The 22,721-nt window shown below is 40.1% G+C and overlaps 1 protein-coding gene across 1 annotated transcript in view; it reads left to right on the top strand.

The window, feature by feature from the left end:
* The window catches only part of LOC106527415 (plakophilin-4), a gene marked incomplete in the record, with an annotated part of 80,870 nt that overhangs the window by 33,605 nt on the left and 24,544 nt on the right, over window positions 1-22,721 (top strand). Inside the window, 3 exon segments of the mRNA XM_014022291.1 lie at window positions 6,309-6,762; window positions 15,550-15,720; window positions 17,135-17,336. Coding sequence (XP_013877745.1) covers window positions 6,309-6,762; window positions 15,550-15,720; window positions 17,135-17,336 — 827 coding nt within the window.

Here is a 22,721-nt window from a genome sequence, read left to right as displayed (position 1 = left end):
GCAGTCAGGCTCGCTTCAATGGACCAGAGCCTGTTGTAGGTATTTCAACAACAGTCTGTAGGACTGCCTTACAGGCCTGGATCAGACGTCAACACTCAATCCGCTGGAGGGAGCTGACAGACTGTAGACAGGCACGGGAACTGATTAATGGCACAAATCTTAGGTTTGAGAAAGCTCTCGTCACCCTGACAAGGACAACTCTAAGTACACTGGTTGGAGTCCTAACTGGGCACAATCTGCTCAACCACCACAAAATGGTCTGTGTGATGCCTGTGGCATTAAATTAGAGACCTCTTTGCACTACTTAGGCCACTTCCTGGCTCTGAGCGGTCAAAGGAAAAGAATCCTTGTGGAGCCCTTTATGGATCCTGGGGATCACACTTAGTGTTTCAGACATTGATTCCTTCATCTGAGAAATGTAAAGGTTTAAGTAAAGTTCAGTGTCAATTTTGGGAGAGCAATGGGCCCACTTATGAGGAACCTGCTCATATGGGTTTTTTATCCATCCCCATTTACCAAACCAAACCATAAGTGTTTGGAAGAGTCATATGGATGGCCGTATGTTCTGACTGCCGCTGACATCTGCTCCTCAGAATTATCAATGTTCTTTGGGCTCACAACAGCCGGCTTCTAGAAAGGAGAGTTGTTGAATCAAAATGCTACCATTGTTGTCTGAGCGCTTTTTGTGTAACCAAACACACCCTTGAACTTCTGACCAGTCAAACAGTACTCAGTCCATTTGCCTGTGAGTAAAAATTTGTCCTGGGCCTTGTGTTGAGAAAGGGCGGATGAAGGTGCTCTGTGGAAAAAAAAAAGAAATTTTTGTAACCCAACTACATGAATGAGAGCCGATTTGGCAGCTTTTGATGGACTATGCAGGTCCCTTAAAGCTAATAATAATGCTCAGAGTCTGTGTTGAGAATAACTTTCAGCTACTAACACACCAAATTTCAGTTCATTATCTGTGAAAGTGAGTAATTTATTACCATTTTTGTGTTTTCTAAGGTTGACTGTTGTTTTAACGAGTAACTCAGTAACTAACAATTACCTGAATTTGACTAATTAAAAAATACTCAGTTGTAGATGATGTAATGATTACACTGGCTCATGAGATATTTTACTAACACAACTGTAAAATAAACAGACACAGACACACTCAAACAAATATGCAATTACTTTCATGAAATCTTTTTAAAAAGGATCAAAGTTTTAAAGTTTCCTGACTTTTAAACCACATGCACAAGAAATATTACCACAAAGTAACTTTTAGGGTTGTCTTGCATCAAAACAATTTTTTATATATTCCATATCTGAACCACAGGCAACCAATGGCCAGCAGCAGGAAAAGAAAAGACTATCTGACCCAGTTAATAACTCATGCATCTAAACCAATGACCCATTACTGTACATCAGCTACTTGTTCAGTTCACACTGCATGCATGAGGCTAGAAAGTAACTAAAGAGGAAAAAAACAGTCAGCTACACTTTCATCTAGAAGATTAAACTACAAAATTATCAACAAGATCATAAAATTAACACCAACAAGATTAAACTACTACATTTTTATGAAGGTCTACTTTTTCTTTTGGCTGTTTCCTCTTCAGGGATTGCCACAGGAAGTGCTCTCATCCATCTAACTCTGTCTTTTGCGCCCTTTGTCCTCATTCCAACTACTGTACCTCCACGTCCTCTCTAACTGCCACCCCTTTAGCCTCAAATCACCCCAGAAACCTTCCTCCCATCCTGCCTGAACTCTCTTCTTCACCTCCTTACCCCACTTCCTGGACAGTCAAGCCTAAGCACTTGACGTTTTGCACCTTTGTGACCTCTGCTCCCTGTAGCCTCACTGTTCCAACCTGCCTCCATTTTATTCACACACGTACACTGCTTTGCTACAGCTGACTTTCCAACCTCTTCATTTAATTTCATTCCTCCACCTCTCCAAGTTCTCTTCCATTTACCCCCTGCTCTCATTACAGATCGCAAGATCTGCCCAACCTCATCTGTTATTCTCTCCATAACCAGTTACCAAAACCAGTTGTTCTTTAGATTTAATTGTATAGTTTGGGATTCAGAGTTTCTCCTTGACTCTGGAAAACAGTTGCAGAAGCAGTTTCTAAGTTTTCGTCTGCATTTGTTACATAATTATTACACTAATAAACTTTGAGCCGGTTATTTGGACAAAAAGCCCTTAGGTGGAAAAAAAAAAACACTAATTTGAACAGCAAAACCATAGAGGCAATAACAATAGAACATAAAAATCAAAAACTTTACCACAACTTTTATTTATAAGCCCCTTAAGATTTAAATATATTCTTCATTGTTGTTTTGATTGCTGTCTGAAAAATCTTTTAGTTGCTAGCAATAATTGTCATTCCTATAGTGACAGCAGGTACCAGAGGTTCAATAATTATTGTCATGAGCATCACATAATACCTCCAAATCAAAGCTTCTCCTGCCTTCACATTTTTCAGTCCCACATTGTGAGATCCTTTTGCTGTGGCCGATAATTATAAGCATTTTACATGACAGCTGAAACAGGAATGACAGATAACGCTGAACCCCGTTTGGATCTTTTTTCCTCCACGCCCGGCACTTTTTCTGTTAAGCATTCATGATTTTGATGGATTAATGTGACACAGATTGCAACTTGTCTGAGTTTGTAATTGATGGGGATTTTTCACATTTTGCGATAATGAGTTTGTGAAGTTTTACCACAGCGAGCTCAAACTCTGGAATAAAGATTTTCGAAACAATTGAAAAAGATAATGATGCTATTTATTAGAAATAATGAAATGCTGCGTCACAATATTTAGAACACTTTTAAATGTAATAGATTCAGCGTGATGATCCTAATGTTCACATTTCAGGTAATTATTCAGGAATGTAGATTATTTGTAAAATCCTTAATGTGTTGTTTTGAGCCTAGTATAAATTTAGGTTTATAATCTGTTAGTCTTTAAAACTGGATGGAAAATTGATAAGAAACTGTCAAAATTTATTTAGAAAAATTGTTCAAAAAACCTCAAATAACTGATTTAGCTATATGGTTGTGGTCAAAAGTATCCATACAGTCATCACAAGCATGAATACTCTTTAATGGGCGTGGCCAAATGACTCGACAGTGCCACCTAATGTGAGATAGAGGAACCGGTAAGTCCTAGAGAGCTGAAATTCGAGACATAGGTAAATCTCCCCAAATCAACTTAAAAATCTCTTGGAGGTATGCCCTAAAACCAACAGGAAGTCGGCCATTTTGGGTCAAAGGTCAAATTTGCGATTTTCTATTTCGCTCACTTCGAACTTTTGCGAACTCATGTCTTTCAGTGCTTTATTTGAACTGTTCTTTTCCCAAGGTAAAGATTATGCAGCATTAAACTTTCATGATTTTTGCAATTAGGTTTTAATTAGTTTTAGATGTTACAGGAAGTTGATATTTATTATTGGTGCTGAAGGTTCAAGAATGTTAAAGGCTTATTACCAGTTCTTATCATGACTGACTGCAGCTGGAATGTGAGGTTGACAGACGGATCGGTGTGGCGTCCACAGTACTGCGGACTCTGTGCTAGTCTGATGTGGTGAAGAGGGAGCTGAGCTGTAAGGGAAAAGCTCTCTGTTTACCAGTCAGTCTACGTTCCTACCCTCCTCTATGACCATGAACTTTGGGTAGTGACTGAAAGAATGAGTTTTTGAGGTGGCTATTGAAAGAGAGGTCTGGGTCTCCCTGCTCAAGCTGCTTCCTCCACAACCCAACTTGGAATAATTGGGAAATAATGGATGGATAGATGACTGCAGCTGGTGCTTTCTCTTTGCCAGCTTAAAAGTAATTTGTTTGACAGCACTCATTGGTTTGAACAACACTCATCTGTCAGCCTCAGTTGGTTCAGAAGTTCAGAAACAACCCAGGAATCACCTTGTTATAAAGTGTAACCTGCTGGACCACCAGCATCTGTCCACAGTGAAGCCAGTTTTACTTCACCATGGCAGCCAAGAAAGAAGCTCCTGCTCCAAAAGTCACAGCGTCATGCTCTATCCACATGAACAAGACGGTTTCTCATTGCTGTAAAAAGAACAAGAACAAGTTATTTGTCCACAATGACAAGAAGTAAATGTGAGGGTTTCAAACCTAAAACCACTGTGCCAACTGTCAAGCATGGCAGTGTTAGATTTATGCTGTGGGACTGGTGCACACAGCTAGTTCCAAATCCTTCATCTTCACCACAAATCAACATCTAGATCAGGGATGTCCAAAGTGTGGCCCGGGGGGCATTTGCGGCTGATTGTGTGGCCCCTGACTTCATTTCAAGAATTATACAAATTTGTTTACAAATGTGTAAGAAATACGTGTTTAATATTGGCTGAAGTCAGATGAAAACACAAGTGTTAAATAAATTGACCTGTGATAGGAATAAATGTCATACAACACCAGAATTCTGGATCTGAGTGAGGTTTATTTGTCACCGGACTGACAAGCCAAACCACACTGAATGAAAGACAGGAAATGCATGGTTTTTATACAYGATTCTTCAATGCCTGAGTTCGCCCCCTACTGACCTACRGCTGAATCACAGGCATTCAGACAAAGACCTCAATCTAATGGTTTAAAACAGTTCACTTATGTGTTGTTATGATTCGGACATGTAGCTACTCTATTTCAATTAACACATAATAGATCAAACATTATACAAATATTATAAAAAGGAAACCCTAATACTCTGGTGTTGTTTTCTAACACCAGTACTAATCTATAAATAACTATAAATTTCTTCAAATGTATCCTCCCAGCACACAGTTGTTTGATGTAGATGGAGACTTTCTGTTTATTATTAGGGCAAATTTATCACAAAGTAAAACCTTACAATAAAAATTTTTGGCAACAATACCAATTAATTGTCTTTAAATAACCAGTCTGGTAGCTTTTTCCACATCTATCTGGTGACTTCAACTGAAAAGCTGATTTTGCTGCGCTCCAATCATGCTTTTAATTTTTTTAATTTGTCTAAATACAGCAAGCATTTTCAACAAAAGAGTGACCTAAATTCTGATTTTATTGATCAGAATTGACTAAATTGGGTTATTTGTCCCCCAATTGAAACCTAGAAAATTACAAAAAAAAAAAAAATTCTGTAAGGGAAACCTGCAAATTAATTAATCTAGATTAATTTACGCATCCATTTCCAGCAATAAATCTGACTACTTTATTTGTTTAATTAAAGTTTTCAATGCTTAGTTTATTGTTGAACGGGTAAAAGAAAAATATTTTTGGCCCTCGGGTTCTTCTGACTTTATGATTTTGGCCCATGTGGCAAAATGTTTGGACACCCCTGATCTAGATGGTTGAAATTTGGACACAGTCAGGTCTTTCATAAGACAGTGATCCCAGAACTGGCTTCTAATAGGATAAATCAGGCTAACATTAAGCTTGGGGAGTGGATTACACAAAGCAACAACCTCAACATAAATTAAACTCAACTCATCTCAACTTTATTTATAAAGCACTTTAAAACAACCACAGCTGCCACAAAGTGCTGTACATGTATAAAATCAAAACATAAAAAAACATGAAACAACAATTAAAAACACTAAAACCAATAAAAAAATAAAAGTTTATACACTACGGTTAAAAGTCAGGTAGGACCAACAAATTTAAATGAACTCTACCAACTCTGCCAAAAAGAGAAGAGGTCAACTGTCAGCTGCAAATCTTCCAGAAGCTTGTTGATGGATACAAAAAGTTTGTGATCCAGGTGTCATTCGCTAAAAGACATTTAATTTAGTAATAGTGTGTGATCTAGTATTTTAGCATCTATATTCAATTTTACCTTAATGTAGATTAGATAAAATCCACAATCTATTTAAACTCATGCAACCAGTTCTTGTTGTCATTTAAGTGGTATGTTGTTTAATTATTCTATCCTGGGGAAAAAAAGTTGTTCAGATAAATTATTAAAAATGACAAATAAAAAATACGTTCATGCCAGTGATGAGTGGATCAAAATTTCTGACCGTAGCTGCAGGAATTCACAAATCATCACTATTGTCAAGTGACTATTCTAGACAATTTTCTAGGTTGTAGTTCCTGTTTAGTGAAAAATGACAGAATAGGTTTAAGTGATTTATGAAGGTCAAGTTGAGTCTTTCAAATTTGATTGTTTTTTTAAATAATATATCTGCTTTCGAGCATATTACTGAATCTTTAAATCCTAAACAAGCTAGATCCAGCTAATACTGTAGCTGGTCTTTTATTAGCAAATTAAATGTATCTGGAAGACTAATTTGTATTTTCTTATTTTCCTAATCCTTCTCAGGCATCCAGCCGGGTGTTACGGAGGATGGCCTCCCTACCTTCCAGGAGCCAGTCACCTGGCTGTGGCACCACTGGAACCATCTCACCGTCTCGTATCTCGATGCGAACGTCACAAGGTAGTACGTATGACTCGCCCATTTTGTCTGAGCCCAAATCGCTGGCGGCCATCTTCCCTGGCACCACCATGCCGCCGTCCTGTCCATCACCAACCTCCCCGAGTGACGCCACCCAGGCCCTGGGGAGTTTAGGAGGAGGAGGACTGGGACGACTGGGCTCTACCCTCTCTTTGATTGAGGGGAGGGCTTTGACGGGGTCTCCGCTGCGTTCAGGGATGACGGCGGTGCCGCAGCACTACGGCTCCACGCTGCCCAGGCAGAGCCATTCGCTGGCGTATGGTGCTGATCCGTACGGCCTATACCAAAGGAGTGCTCTGCCGCGCCCGGACAGCCTCATAGGTCAGTCCAACATCTGCTCAAATGTTCTTCTGTCTGAAAAGATTTGATTGGACCAGAAACTCCTGCTGCTTTCTATTTCTATTAAAACACCTTAAATCCCCCATCAAAAGCTCCAAGTTTCACTATTTTCACATTCATTGATTTCTGGCAAAAGATAATATCAATTTAAAGCTGTGCAATATGACCTGAAAACTAATATTCCAGTATTTTGGAGCTTTATTGCAAGACACAATGTATCACATTAAGTGGTAAATGAGCTGTACTCATATAGCATCTTTCTGTCCAACAGCATACTCAGAGCACTTTACAACACAGTTTGTGCCCTCATTTCCCCATCAACACAGACATTCATTCAGCACTCTACTATATTCCTCTATGAAGCTAAGCTGTATAAATCATTCTATAGAGATTAATCAGTGCTTTAGATCTGAGATTCTTAGGCCGCGAGCGCCACCTTGAGGGCCTCAAAAGAACAACAGTTTTTAACTTTGGGCCGCAGAGGGCCACGGGACCGCATTGATTTTGAATAAGTTGCAATACACTTTCTCACCACTAGGAGCGGTAGTGCACCACTCAAATGTTTAACAATTTTTTTTAATATGTAGAAGAAGAACCTTAGAAACCTGCAGAGAATGGAAACTTATTTTAAATGAAAAGAAAAAGCAAAATTGAAAGTAAATTGTCAGAAAACACCAAAGTTTGTCACTAATATGAAGTGCAGCTTCTGTTTTTACCAGTTTAACAACATTACTTTCATTTGTACTTTATCAAATTTATTTTTACAGTTTTTTTTAACTTGAAACATTTACATTAAACATTTTTAATTTAATTATTTTATGTCCACAATTTTATTTTTTGAATTGTGTATTTTTGTTAAAAATATTTTTGTGTTGATAAGCCTGAGTGGTCTGTTGACTGACTTTTGTATTTGTTCAAATAATTGTTATGGGCATTTACAATACAAAAATGTTTGTCATAATCACGTTTTGTGGTTATTTTACAGGAGTTTTACTTTTAAAATGTAAGTGTATTTAATTTAGTTAAAATGAAATTACAATAAAAATTAAACCATGATTTAGAATAATTATCATTTTGATCCATACATTGGTAATGTCTGACTGGGCCTCACGCCACTTTATGTACAATAAATTTGGCACTGAGGTCAAAAAGGTTAAGAACCCCTGCTTTAGACCACATTCATACACTGATGAGACACTCATCAGAGGCAGTGGTTCAATGTCTTGCCCAGATACACTTTGACATGTGGCTGAATAGCACAGGTGTATAAAGCACTTAAAAGAAACAACAAAATAAAAATACCTTAACAGAAAATGACTTAGGCAGAAAATGATTTCACTGATAAGAAAAGTACTTAAGTACAAATTGTGAAAAGTCTCACAAGAATCAGGAAAACAAAAGTACAAGTACTTTTACACACACTCTAGGAAAGGAAGTGCTGAATTTACTTAACCCAATTTATTCCATTAAACCAAGTTGAGTAAATTGCTTTACACTTGCTCAACTCGGTTTAGTGGACCCTGTTGACATTTCATGATGAGTTCTGGTCAAATTTAAATTTGTAATGTGTAACTAGGTGTTAAATTTTATAGTAAAGAAGTAAAAGTGTCATTTTTATGTTTTGAATGTAACAAAATAAAAGTAAAGGTTACGAAAAAATACTTGGTAAAACTGCAAGTCCTCCAAGTTACTTAAGTACTGTAATGTAGTAAATGTACTTACCGTATTTATTCAAGTATAATACATAAAATTTAATCTTTAAAATCATCCATAAAGTTGGGGGGTAGTATTATACTCTGATAAATATTTTTACTTTTGTATTTTAACTGAAATATCGGCTTCATTCACAAAATTATTGAGTCCGGAAATGAGATCGCGTCTTAAAAAGCAGTTGAAACGAGCTTACCTGTGACACTCCTCCGTGCTTCAGAGCGAGATAATAACAGATCAAGGCAGGCAACATGATGTGAAAAAATGGGGGGAAAAGTATTCCTGCACCTGATAGCGAACTACTGACATTAGCGTGTGACCGAGCTGCTCCTGGAACAACAACAACATAGTCGTCTGTAATGGCTGCCGTCTACCGGCGTTCTGAAAAAGTTTGTATCCCTGAAAAAATGTTTTCCCACCAGAGGGGGGGCTCACGAGTAGGAAGTAATCTGCTTTTCCCCCAGAAGAAGACCCAAATCTTATGTGAAGTCTCTGACTTTTGTGTTGGCGCATCCTGGTGGACTATGTGTAAAATGCCAGAATTCATATGATGCTGCTACAGCTGATCTACACTCACCGGCCACTTTATTAGGTACACCTGTCCAACTGCTCGTTAACACTTAATTTCTAATCAGCCAATCACATGGCGGCAACTCAGTGCATTTAGGCATGTAGACATGGTCAAGACAATCTCCTGCAGTTCAAACCGAGCATCAGTATGGGGAAGAAAGGTGATTTGAGTGCCTTTGAACGTGGCATGGTTGTTGGTGCCAGAAGGGCTGGTCTGAGTATTTCAGAAACTGCTGATCTACTGGGATTTTCACGCACAACCATCTCTAGGGTTTACAGAGAATGGTCCGAAAAAGAAAAAACATCCAGTGAGCGGCAGTCCTGTGGGCGGAAATGCCTTGTTGATGCCAGAGGTCAGAGGAGAATGGGCAGACTGGTTCGAGCTGATAGAAAGGCAACAGTGACTCAAATAACCACCCGTTACAACCAAGGTAGGCAGAAGAGCATCTCTGAATGCACAGTACGTCGAACTTTGAGGCAGATGGGCTTCAGCAGCAGAAGACCACACTGGGTGCCACTCCTTTCAGCTAAGAACAGGAAACTGAGGCTACAATTTGCACAAGCTCATCGAAATTGGACAAGAGAAGATTGGAAAAACGTTGCCTGGTCTGATGAGTCTCGATTTCTGCTGCGACATTCGGATGGTAGGGTCAGAATTTGGCGTCAACAACATGAAAGCATGGATCCATCCTGTCTTGTATCAACGGTTCAGGCTGGTGGTGGTGGTGTCATGGTGTGGGGAATCTTTTCTTGGCACTCTTTGGGCCCCTTGGTACCAATTGAGCATCGTTGCAACGCCACAGCCTACCTGAGTATTGTTGCTGACCATGTCCATCCCTTTATGACCACAATGTACCCAACATCTGATGGCTACTTTCAACAGGATAATGCGCCATGTCATAAAGCTGGAATCATCTCAGACTGGTTTCTTGAACATGACAATGAGTTCACTGTACTCAAATGGCCTCCACAGTCACCAGATCTCAATCCAATAGAGCATCTTTGGGATGTGGTGGAACGGGAGATTCGCATCATGGATGTGCAGCCGACAAATCTGCGGCAACTGTGTGATGCCATCATGTCAATATGGACCAAAATCTCTGAGGAATGCTTCCAGCACCTTGTTGAATCTATGCCACGAAGAATTGAGGCAGTTCTGAAGGCAAAAGGGGGTCCAACCCGTTACTAGCGTGGTGTACCTAATAAAGTGGCCGGTGAGTGTATATTTGTTGTCAAAATAACTTTTAGTACAAATGTTGTTAAAATAAAATGAACAGTCCAATGATCATTTTACTGATATGTATAAAGACTGCAAAGGCTGAAAAATTGTGAAGTCTGCATCAAATTGGAGGTAGTTTGAGGATTAAAATTTTATGCTTTTTAAGCTCAAAAAAGTGTGTGTGTGTGTGTGTGTGGGGGGGGGGGGTTGTATTATACATGAATAAATACGGTAGTTACTATATACCTCTGCAGAAAATTGTTGGAATTGAACCCCCAGCTCTCTCATTGGAGGGGGCTGCTCTAACCACTCAGCCACAGCTGCACTAATACTTACTGTTCTCATTCCAAGCCATGATGGCCACCACTGCTAATCAACCTTAAGACAAAATGTCAAATTTACAGCTAATGAGCTTAAATCAGGTGGGATGGAGGCTGTGAGGAAAGGCATTTTAGGCAAAAATACTCTTCCTGGTAAAATGGTCAATGACTTTTTCAAACACTGGTGGCAATCGTCCTGTCATGGAATCACCACCTTAACACAGTGGAGGTGCAGGTAGGAGTCAAAGGAGCAATTCAAAGTTCTTGATGTTGAGTTGTTGTTATGGTTTGTATTTTGAGTTCTGAGTAAACACCGAACAACGTCAAAGTTTTAACAAGTTTATTGTTAGAAAATTTGGCTGGAAGGTTGGGACCGGACTCCGGGGTCGTCAGTTCTGGACACAGAAGCTTAGGGTTAGGTTGGGTCGTGAACACAATATTATTTGTGAAAAAGAAAGTCACCAACCTTTCCTGCTGAGTTGAGATCCAGGTTGAAACAGCTGATGTGTTTTGGTTCTGGACTGTGTTGTCATGGAGAGTGAATGGATCACTGGACTTACTCGTGGTCAGAAACGGGGCAAGGGTCATACACAGGTGATCAGAGGACGTTGCCAGGTTAGAAGGAGATGACTGAGTCATTGGTCCAGAGATGCGTTCAGGGGTCGAGATCCAGGAGGTCCGATGTGGCGCGGTTCCGTTCAGGGAGCAGGCGAGAGACAATAATCCAAGAGACAGAAAAAAAGGTTGTTACTGTGCTCTCACAGTAACAACCTTTTTTTTCTGTCTCTTGGATTATTGTCTCCCGCCTGCTCCCTGATGGCTGGCGGGATCCGACGGGCTGAGGCAAGAGACGTTAAACCAGGAGACATGAGCAGGGTCGAGGACATGAGGCAAGACCAGGACAAGGGACATGAATGCTGGAAGATCATAGGCGAGGCTGATGATGATCTGGCAATGAGCTGGAGAGTGAGACTGGGTTAAATACTGCTGGAGACAGGTGAGTGAAATGAGCTTGATTAGAGTTTCTATGACGGGAGGGGCGAGATCAATGAGCAGGAGCTGGATGTGAACTGAAAGGCTGGGAACAAGACTATGAGGATAAACTGGAACATGAAATAAGATAATAAAACTAAACTGAGGCAAGATTTGGGCAGACAGTGACAGAATCAAAACAGTTGTATTTGGTCGATCCTTGGCTCGTGGAGCTTGGCCGGTGTGAAGCCGCCTCCACGTGACTCCCATGTTTAAATCTTAAAACTGTGGATTGTTTTTGTTGCTTTCCTTTGGTCCATAATTGAAGTTGTGTACTTTATACTGGTGCAAAACATTCTCATGCTAGTCTGTAAAAGCCTGGCCTGCTTGCTTAATGCCATACTTTTCATTTATTAGTTGTTGCTTTGGCAACATCATCTTTAACTCGCATCAGAGTGAAAACAGGTAATTAGTGTTGAAGCATCTCCATCGCATCAAAGCGATACATCCCCGAACAGTGTTTTTATTACATTTACTTATCAGTTTACTCACTGCCACACTTTCTCAGATAGTGATGAGGAGCTGATCAACATCCCTGGAGATCCAACCTTTTGACTTTGTGCCTCTCTGATTGGCTGAGACAGCCGCAGCTGGCTGAGAAACTTGAGAAGGGATTATTTCTGTGCTGCTGCCAGAATCTTCACTGAGCTCAGCTTACAGACGTCTTTGAGCTGTCTTTGGAGTAAATTTCCCACCAAAGAGAAACGCTCCCACTGTAGCTTTGAACCGGCTGTATTTAACTTTGTCACTGGAGCCTTGGCGATCTTGGGAAAGAAAAAGTCTTTATTCTGCAAACGTTAAACCAGACTTGTCCTTCCTCCTCCTCTTATTAACCGGTTATCAACAACTTTCTCCCTGCTGCTGATGCTGCAGCTACACAGACTCCATCCTGCCCTCTGTCACATCACAAAGCAGCTCTCTTTGACCCATATAGGCTTGTTTCTGTCACAAAGCATCAGCCCATGATTATCAGCTGACAGCACTCTACTGTGTAACTCATGCATAGATGGATGGTACTGTGCATGTCAGAGACTGGATATGTGTTTCTGCCTGCGGTTTTATAAGTGGCCTAATATGTTCCATGAGGACTTATTTTTTATTATCCTGCAGATCCATGATAATCCCAGATTACATGAGGAATGAAAGCTATAGATGGATGTACATAAGTCGGCAATTAAAGGTAGTAGCAAAGATAGTAATGTCTGATGATCTGTCAGCAGTCAAAGCTTCCTGATCAGTTTTTTTATTTGCTCTTGTGGGAAAGATTTTGCTAAGTTTGAGGTTTTCAAAAGACCTGTTCGCATTTGTTGTTTTGCAACATTTTTGAATTTCCTTCCACCTAATTCACATTAGCCACCACAGCTAGTGAACATTAGCAGATTGGCTATAACTCAGTCCATTTTAAATCCATGTATGGTTCGTGCTTTGGTTTTTTACATGGATTATTTTAGAGATATAAAGCTAAAATGTGGTTGTAGTCACATCACGTTCATTGCAGTTACCAATGTTACTCTGACAAAAAGCATAACTTGATCCTATTTAGAGTAACACAGATCTAGTGCCTCTGTACATAAGTGCATGCAGATTATGTATGCAGGTTTGTAGATACTGTAAGTGCGTGGGTGAAAAGTGGAAACCATTTCATAACCAACTGGTACAAAACAATCAACCAATGGAAACAAAAAGGTGATATTGTTTGGTGGAGGTGTTTCTGTGTCTCCAAACATGAAGATTCAATGAGTTATTAACTTTTGCCTCAATTTTACCATGTTGCTGATTGGGTGCTCAAGTGGTTAACGCCAAGTGTTCCCTTACATTTTTGTATAGGATTTTAATTTTACCAAACTGGTATTATAAATAGTTTATATCCACTATTAGAACAAAGTACCTCTTTTGCTGCACCATTTTATTCATTTATGACCACATTAAAATCTTTTTTTTTTAAATTGTGCATACTGTGTAAGAAATAGAAGATAATCTATCCTGCTTTGTAAAGATGAGAACTTCATGTATCCTGCTGCATTAATGACATGTGTATTGGCCCGATGTGCATGGGCAAACAGCAGAAGACATTTGGTTCTCGTGGGGTTAAACTGCAACCGTTTCCTCTTTTACTCAGTTGATGCAGAAATGATTTTGGTTCAAACCTCAGCTTCTTTGCCCTTAATCCTTGCTCCTTTTGGTAAATTGACATATTTAGCAGCTTTAACATCCTCCAGGTTGATTTTTACAGATTCTATTTGTGCCACACACACAAAAAAAAAAAAACAGTTAACAACACAAAGATTCAACTTGTGTTCAAAACTCACATTATCATTCTCAATCTATAACAAGTTATAAAAAACAAAAACAGCAAATGTGAGCAAATGTGTCCTTCATCAGCAACATTATGGTGAAAGGTTTTGCTTGAATTAGATCCACTGAATCACACCACCCCACCGCCCCTTACCCGATGCCTTGAAGCCTCTTTATAATTGGAGCAGTCTTGGAGCTGATCTGCTGTGAGATTGAAGGAAAACCCTCTTCCTCCTGCTTGTTTGACTTGCTGATGTCGATGCCTGCAGCAAGCTGAGAGTGACCATAGTCCTGGTGCAGTTTATAAGCCAAACCAAGGGTTGTTTTCTGCATGTAGAATTTTTTTTGCACTACCTCCAAATGAGCATTATAACTAGATGTAGATCTAAATTCATTGTTTATGTTTTTACCTGTTTTTGCAAGCATCAAGTAGTCACCAGTATTTAGACCCCCCCCCCCCCCCCCTTCATTGTCTTAATGCTGCGATGGATCAGTTGGTAGAGCTGATGCCTCTCAGCAAGAAGGTCGCTGGATCAAGCACCAGCCCGGGGACCTTTCTGTGTAGAGTTTGCTAGTTCTCTCCGTGCATGCATGGGTTTTCTCCTGGTACTCTGGCTTCCTCCCACACACCAAAAGCATGACTTTTAGGTTAAATGATAACTCTAAATTGTCCCTAGGTGTGAGTGAGAGAGTGAATGGTTGTTTGTCTAGTTTGTCTCTATGTGTGGCCCTGTGATGGACTTGGGACCTGTCCAGGGTGTACCCCGCCCCTCGCACTGTGACGACTGGATATGGGCACCAGTGACCTAGCCTGGTCCTTGCCTTCCTACGCAGCTCCGCTCAGTTCTAGTTTCCCTTCACTGCTCTGTCTGGGACTTTTCCCATTGAGATGGATTTCACTGGCAGATTTTTAGCCGGGCCAATCAGAGAACACAACGACAATTTTCTGTGCAGTGTCTGCTTGTAGTTTATTTTACCTGGGCCAATCAGCAAACAGAAGGCGGAGTTTTGAATGTCGTCGATGTTCTGCGCAGTGTCTATTTTAGCATACTTCAGTGGAGGAAGTGAATGAAGCCAGTCTGTGTTGATAAGGCTTCCAAATTAAAATAAATTTATCTGACAAAGCAGCAGCTCTCATTTACAGTCGTCTCGTTTGGCTCGGTATATTTCTCCTCTCAGTAGGGTTGTTTACAGCGCGCTTGCTTTCCGGTTAGCTTTTTAGCTTAGCCTCCGTCACAGCTATGGTCACAGTCAGCGACATACGTCGCAGCCAACTGATCCAATCATTTTAAACTTCAGCAGAGGCCACGCCTCCTGCAAGAAACACTTCTCTATGCAGCAAGTCCAGACCCTTGTACGAAGCAAAGTGAAGGACAGGGGTCTGGTTTAAACCAGGCTACCAGTGACCCTGAAAGGAATAAGCGGGTATAGATAATGGATGGATGACCTGTACCTTTGCCATCCATTGATCCTGTTTGAACTGAAGAACCTGGAGAGAATCCATGGATGCATGGAGAAAACATTGAAAGCACAGACCTTCTAGTTGCTATACCATACATTCAGGAAAAAAAAGTTTTTTAATGTAAATACATTTCCTTTAGGTGTTGATTTGTTCCCCTGCAGGACTTCACAGCTCATACGCCAGCCATGGAGCACAGATAGATCCAGAGCTGAGGGCGGCCTTATCTCCAGACTGCCACATGACGCCCGTATTTGATGAACGCTCTTTCCAAAGCCCCCTATTCCACAGTCCCACCCAGGACCCCCAGAGTTCACTCTACAGGACAAACACAGGTACTGCATGTCAATATCTTAAGGGCCCAGCATACTGTGAACAGTCGACTCCCGGTCTTGTTGGATGTTTGTTTTCGCACACACCTTTCATAGTTCATGAGACACACGGCGCAGAACTCCTGGGAAACACCCATTAACACCTTTTTCCTGTTCAAGTCTCCATTTCTATAGCCACTGTTAAGCCAATAATCTGTCACTGATAGAGTGCCACACTTTTCATCAGACAGATTACTCAGCACACATTGTCTGTGCTAATTCCATCTGGTAGTTTTTACATTCACAAGTGTTTGGAACAGTAGAGATGGACAAACTTTCTGACTGCTCCTCCGTCATTATAGAATCAGCTTCTTGAAGAGGAGTAGTTGAAATAAAATGCCACCATTGTTGTTCAAATGCTTTTCTGCATAAACAAACCTGACACAAACTTTTGATCTTGAACAACCAATCTATAATACTATGAACCATAGCTTTGTTTCCCTTTAAAATAAAAAAAATCTACACACAAGTGCCACATTTTTTTGTGGGATTTTATGACTTTTCAACATTAATCATGTCTAAAAACAGCCTTGCTGATTTGAAATCAAAACAACAACAACAAAGACCCCTATGAAATAAATAAGTAGCAATTCTTGAGGTTTCTGCATCGACGCTGTGAGGCAATCTGGAGAATCTCATGACTGCTGTTTGCCAACTATTTTGTCTCAGCCCAGTGAGATACTACCTTTACTTCTCATAATGGGGTTGACTCAGCTACTAGTTACTATCTGTAAAAATATGATTAAGTTGGAGCCAGTTTTGTATTTGCTAACCCTGAATAGCTCCATGTTGATTTAGACTGACTCCAAAATTTGTTCAGTTGTACAAACACATCCAATAATTAGTTCAAAAGTGTCATTAGAATACCTCCACTGTGTCATGATAAATTTTACTGACAGACAAACTGACACGTGCAATTCCAGATTGTGCATCTGGAATTGTACAATAAAAGGTTTTGGGTTTAACAAAAATACTTTGTTCACACTCACTGATCTCCTGTCTTATGGTTCTGAGACCAAGCTCAGTTTTGCTTCTCTAAAGAAAATATATATTTTAACTTTTTTTTTTTTTTTTAAAAAAGGTAGCATACAGGCTCAGGAAGTGTTCTTGTTCCCTGAAGGCAGCTATTAAAGTGAACCCTTTCATGTTTTTTTTTTAATTTGCAAATAAAATTATCTGAAAAGTCATGTAAAAGTTTTGGTCATAATTGAAAAATGGTTTCACTTATTGCTCTACCTTTTAAATGGTTCAGTTTCTGTTTTATAACTGAAGAATTCATTATTTTCTCTTTGGATCCATTTAGATCCTGGTGCTCGTTATGAAGACTCGACAAAACAAACCCAGCTTACACATCTGCTGTCTTGTGTTGCATCCTCAGGTATGGGAACCCTTCCCCGGACCACAAGCCATTGCGGCACGCTGCCGTACCAAAGAAGCAGCTTCGGGGTGAACTCTGCAGCTGCGTACGTCGACTCCATCAGGGTGTCCACTGAGCCCGTCTACTCCCACAGACACTCAGCCCTGGTGGACCGAGTCATTACCCGGACCCCGTCCATTGAAAGCATCCATAAGGATCCAAGGTACTGATGGATAGTAGGTCTAAACCAAGGAGGTCCTATAGAGCAGCTGGAGTGCGCAAAAACCACGTGATCGTGTGATCGGCTGGTGAAGCTAACAGCTAACGCTAAACAGGCAAAACTCAGGATTTCCCATTACTGTACATGTTGACAACAGAGTAGAAAAAAAGGACTGACCATGTAGAAATCATAAAAAACTATTAATAATAATATTAACCCAATTATTATTAATATTTTACAGTTTATATAATATATCTAATGTTTTAAATAATGTCAGAAAAGCTGTTTGTGTTATGGATTTATTAACAGAATATAAACAGGAAAACGTCTCATTTCACAACAAGTCAGCAGATTTGATCTTATTTAGCTCAATGTGATCTGAGCAGAACATAATGTAACAGTTTAAAATTAAAATAATCTTATAAAGTCCATGTAATCACTGTTATTTATTGAACTGGTTAGCAGATATTAGCTTGTGGAGCATTTAAACAGAGTTTAGCTCTGTTGAATCATGTTACAATTTAACAAACTATTAAATATTACTTTGTCCTCTGATTAATATTTAGACCTACAGAGTGTAAAATAATATTATAAATGTATCTGATTAATATTTAGACCTACAGAGTGTAAAATAATATTATAAATGTATCTGATTAATATTTAGACCTACAGAGTGTAAAATAATATTATAAATGTGAGTATTTTTAGGTTTCTGTTAGAGGAACCTGACCTGTTAAGAAGATGTTAGCTAATAGAGACAAGTTTCATCCTATAACCAGAGAACATTTTCTAACTGCTGACTGGTAAATATAAATATTATTATTATTTATGACAGTAAGAAGAAATAATAAATATACTTTATTACTAGCTGAAGTCATCATTTTTCAACTAGCTAAAGTCTAAGTTACAGGCTGACTTCAGGTCTGGTTTAGATCATTGTTACTTATAAATTATATATTTTTCTGGTATAAATCTGCTGTTTTACATGATTGTTGAATGAAATTAACATAATTATTAATTTATTGTAAAAACACGACAGATAATCTGTGAAACAGATCCAGTTCAGCTGCTGTTTATCTATTAGTTTCTATGTTTGCTGTGAGCTGTTGTCCTGTTTGGTCTGTTTCTGCTCCTCCATGCTGTCACAGACGACACCAGTGGACAGTATGGGCGTGGCTCAGTCTAGCGTTATTTATATTTAAGTCTATGGTCTAAACATATTAAAAAAACTTTTTTTTGATGATTTCTGTTTGAGGCTCAAGGGCTCCCAGCATCTGCTGCAGCTGTGTGGCTGAAAATTCAAATTAACTTCAGCTGTGTGTTTATTTGAGGACATCTGTGTAAAGATGTACAACAGATGTTCCATTAATACAGTAGGGTTTTAATCTTATTTAATTTTTTTACCAATTAAAAATATTTTTACTGTTTTCTTGTTAGAAGCAGTTGGAAACAGCTTGATTCAGTGTATGTTGGATAACTCTAATGGTCTAGCTTGAAAAAAACAGGAGCTGTTTGTTCAAATGAGTTTGTTTAAATGTTTTAGTCTTACTTTTTATTCTGTCCATATTTTCCCAACGTTTTGCATTTGTAATAGTTAAACTTATCAGGAAGTGGAAGAACATTTGTGCTTTCACTTTAACAGGTTTTGTAATAACTGCCTACTGCCATAAAAGTTATGTTCTTTTGTCTGTCTGAAAACAAAATATCTCATAAAACATTGGACAAATTTAGTTGAAACTCTCAAAATAATCATTGGATGTACATCTACAACTGATTAACCTTTGGAGTTGACGTCATTTAAGATGGTGGCCAGTTTATTGACCATAGCAAACACAAAAATGACTAGTATATCTCAGTGAATTCTACATATATTGAGCTAAGGTTTGACGTTGTTATGGCTAATGTCAAAAATAATACAGGAACAGACCCAAGGCACAGGCAGGTTCAAAAATGGAACAAAAGGTTTATTAATAAACAAAAAAGGCTGTCGAAGCAGCTCAAAATTACTCACAGACACTCTGGAGGAACAGGCACGAGGGAGACGAAGCACAGGGATGAAACACAATGATCGGACAAGAGACAAATGACAAGACCCAGAAAATAAAGCAAACAAATTAAGAGTAAAAGAGAAACACCTGGGAAGACACGAGAGGAATCAGGTGTGCATGGGTGGGGCTGGAGGTAAAACAGCATGGAGAGGAAAACACAGGGGAACAGAAAAACACTAAGAAAATAAAGACAAAAACACAGATCATGACAGTACCCGCCCCACTTAACGACGGCTCCCGACGTCGAAAAAGGGAGAGGTACAGGACTCAGGGAATCATGAACACAAAACAGGGGAACTCAAAACAAAACATACACAAATTCAGGGGGACGGCCAGGAGACCGCCCCACACAAAGCAGAAGGTCTGGAGGACGGCCAGGAGACCATCCAAAGCATGGCCCCGCAGGAACAGCAGCAGAACTTGAGCCCCGGGAGGAGGCAGGAGCAGACATTGAGCCACGGGAGGAGGCGGGAGCAGATAAGGAGCTAAGGGAGGAGACGGGAGCAGACAAAGATCCAAGGAAGGAGACGGGAGCAGATGAAGAGCCAAGAGAGGAGACGGGAGCAGACAAGGAGCCAGGAGAGGAGACGGGAGCAGATGAAGAGCCAAGAGAGGAGATGGGAGCAGACAAGGAGCCAAGGGAGGAGACGGGAGCAGACAAGGAGCCAAGGGAGGAGACGGGAGCAGACAAAGAGCCAAGGGAGGAGACGGGAGCAGACAAAGATTTAAGGGAGGAGACGGGAGCAGACAAAGAGCCAGCGGAGTTTGACAGAGCCAGAGCGTGAGCGACAGTGAACGCAGGCGACAGAGGCGATGAGGAGGCAACAGCAACCGACCCAGATGACGTGGAGGGGCCGGCAGCCGACCCACGAACCTCATTGACCGCTGACTATGGGACCACCACTGAGACCACCCACTCTGGAACCACCACCGGGACCACTGATTCTGGAACGACCAACTCAGGGACCACCGGGACCACCAACTCCAGGATCACCGGAACCACTGATTCAGGGACCACCAAGACCACCGACTGTAGAACTGGGACCACCAACTCAGGAACTGGGACCACCGACTGTGGAACTTGGACCACCAACTCAGGAACCACAGAGGCCGCCGACTGTGGAACTGGGACCACCAACTCAGGAACTGGGATCACCAACTCAGGAACTGGGACCATCAACTCAGGAAACTCGGGACCAGACTCAGACAACCCAGTAGATTCAGAAGACCCAGTAGACTCAGTAGATTCAGGAATTCAGACCAAAATATTGCAGTTCCACTAAATGAATAAATGTTAGAAAGAAGAATTTAAGAGTGTGATATGTGTCCTTTAAAAGCAAAAGTAAGAGAATTTTACTCACTGTTGAGCTGTGGAGAGTAGCCGCCATCTTGAATTCTGAATGCTTCCAATTTCTAACAGGAAGTTATCACTGGTGGGGCATTCCAGTTTAAATTTACAACTTGCAACGGTGAAATCCTCACTTCTCCGTGTAACTGGGCTGAAACAAAACAAAAAAAAAATAGCTGGAACCCTTTGAACCCTGTGCACCTCCGCCTAGTGGTCAAATGTCGACATTTTATGGGTAAAATAATAGACATGCATAATGGAAGATGTAATTCCAGGTCAATGCTGGCTTTAAAGCAGTATGCACTTATTTGAAGATATTAATACATTTTTGAAGCTTTCACTTTGGCCACATAAATGGCTGTGGTGGGCCACACTTGGCCCGCAGGCCTTGGATTTAACACTAAAGGCTTTAAGGAATGCATATCACCTACAGCCTTTTATGCTGAAGTTTTTAACAAAGATAATCTTGTATTGGAAAAAAAACTAATTATTGCTGGTTAAACTTTAAGAATAATGCCAATCCCACCTCCTCAACCCTAATTCCACTTTAACCCCCCATCCCCCTACAATATATATATATATAAATTAGAAAGCTGTAAAGCAGCTCATAATAAATCTAGATTGTTAGTGAACATGGATAATGTATTTGCTGTATTTTAAGTGTCTTCTTTGTCTCTCCTCAGGGAGTTTGCGTGGCGCGACCCCGAGCTGCCAGAGGTCATCCACATGTTGCAGCATCACTTCCCCTCCGTCCAGGCCAATGCCGCAGCCTACCTGCAGCACCTGTGCTACGGAGACAACAGGGTCAAGGTGGAGGTAAGGTGACGGGACATGCTGAGCAGCAGTCTGTCCAAAAATAACAGGAGCACATGTCACTGCTCATGAGTCAGGTGAAAAGAGAGGCTGCAAAAATGTTCTTCCTGTAATCGCAGCGTTCAAACATGTTAATCTAAAACAACAGAATTTAAATTTATTTGGAAGAATTAAAAAAAATTCTTTCTTTATGTTTCCTAGCTCTGAGTCTTCTCAGAGATACAGAGTCTGAGCCGAAGCACCATCTGCTCCAAGACAAACTTTTAACTGAGTCGCTGCCAAACGTGTCGGCGCTGAAACGCTCTGTTTTCTGTTTCCACTGCCGCCGCTAACGCCAACACAGTGGCTTTACACGCAAGAGGCGTTTTAGGGCTGTTAAGTTTGTTCGGCGAGGAGCTTTTAATTGGACTCATGCCTGCTCATTTAGGCGGCGTTTAAACACAAAAGAGGAGAAACAGGCGAGTCTCCTGCTCCCCTGAGGTGTGTTTATTTCAAGCGTTTTCTCTGCTTTTGTTTATGCATCTAGGACGTGTTATCAAATCAGTCCTTCATGAATTAAATCCACTTGGTTTGATTTTAACAACTGTTTTCATACTTAACTAACTATATTATAAGTGATAAAACTACCAAAAATGTGTATATTTGCTAGTGGCATTTTTATACTGGTTTTAAAATATAAAGACCAACAGTTATAAATGGGTGTAAAGTTTAGAAGGTATTTGGTTTGTCTCGACTGTCACTAACTGACGTATTAGATGTATTTTCAAACTTAAACCAGCCATGCTTATAAGTTTCTTTGGCTGTTTTTTTTTTGTGGTTTGGAAACAGAGTTAAATCATTGGAGGGAGCCCTGCTTATTCTGTCCACTGTTAGCACCTGCAACACTGTGGATGAGCAAAGATGATGCCCAAACAGGGTAACAGCTTCCAACGAACAAAGCAACTATTTGATTAATAACAAGCCCAACTGGATGTGTGTCACAAATTATTTGTAATATTTTAACAAATTGATAATTATGTTAATTAAATTCAACAGTTGTGTAAAATAGCTAGATATAGACAATAAAAACATATCATTTATAAGTAAAAATGATCTAAATTAGACCTAAAGTCAATCAATATTTTAGACGTTTTAGCTAGTTGAACAATTATGACTTCAGCTATTGATAAAGTATATTTT

The sequence above is a fragment of the Austrofundulus limnaeus genome, unplaced genomic scaffold, assembly GCF_001266775.1.
Source record: "Austrofundulus limnaeus strain Quisiro unplaced genomic scaffold, Austrofundulus_limnaeus-1.0 Scaffold323, whole genome shotgun sequence".
NCBI lineage: Eukaryota > Metazoa > Chordata > Actinopteri > Cyprinodontiformes > Rivulidae > Austrofundulus > Austrofundulus limnaeus.
The sequence above is the reverse complement of the archived record's forward strand: the minus strand, read 5'-3'. Positions and strand labels throughout refer to the sequence as shown.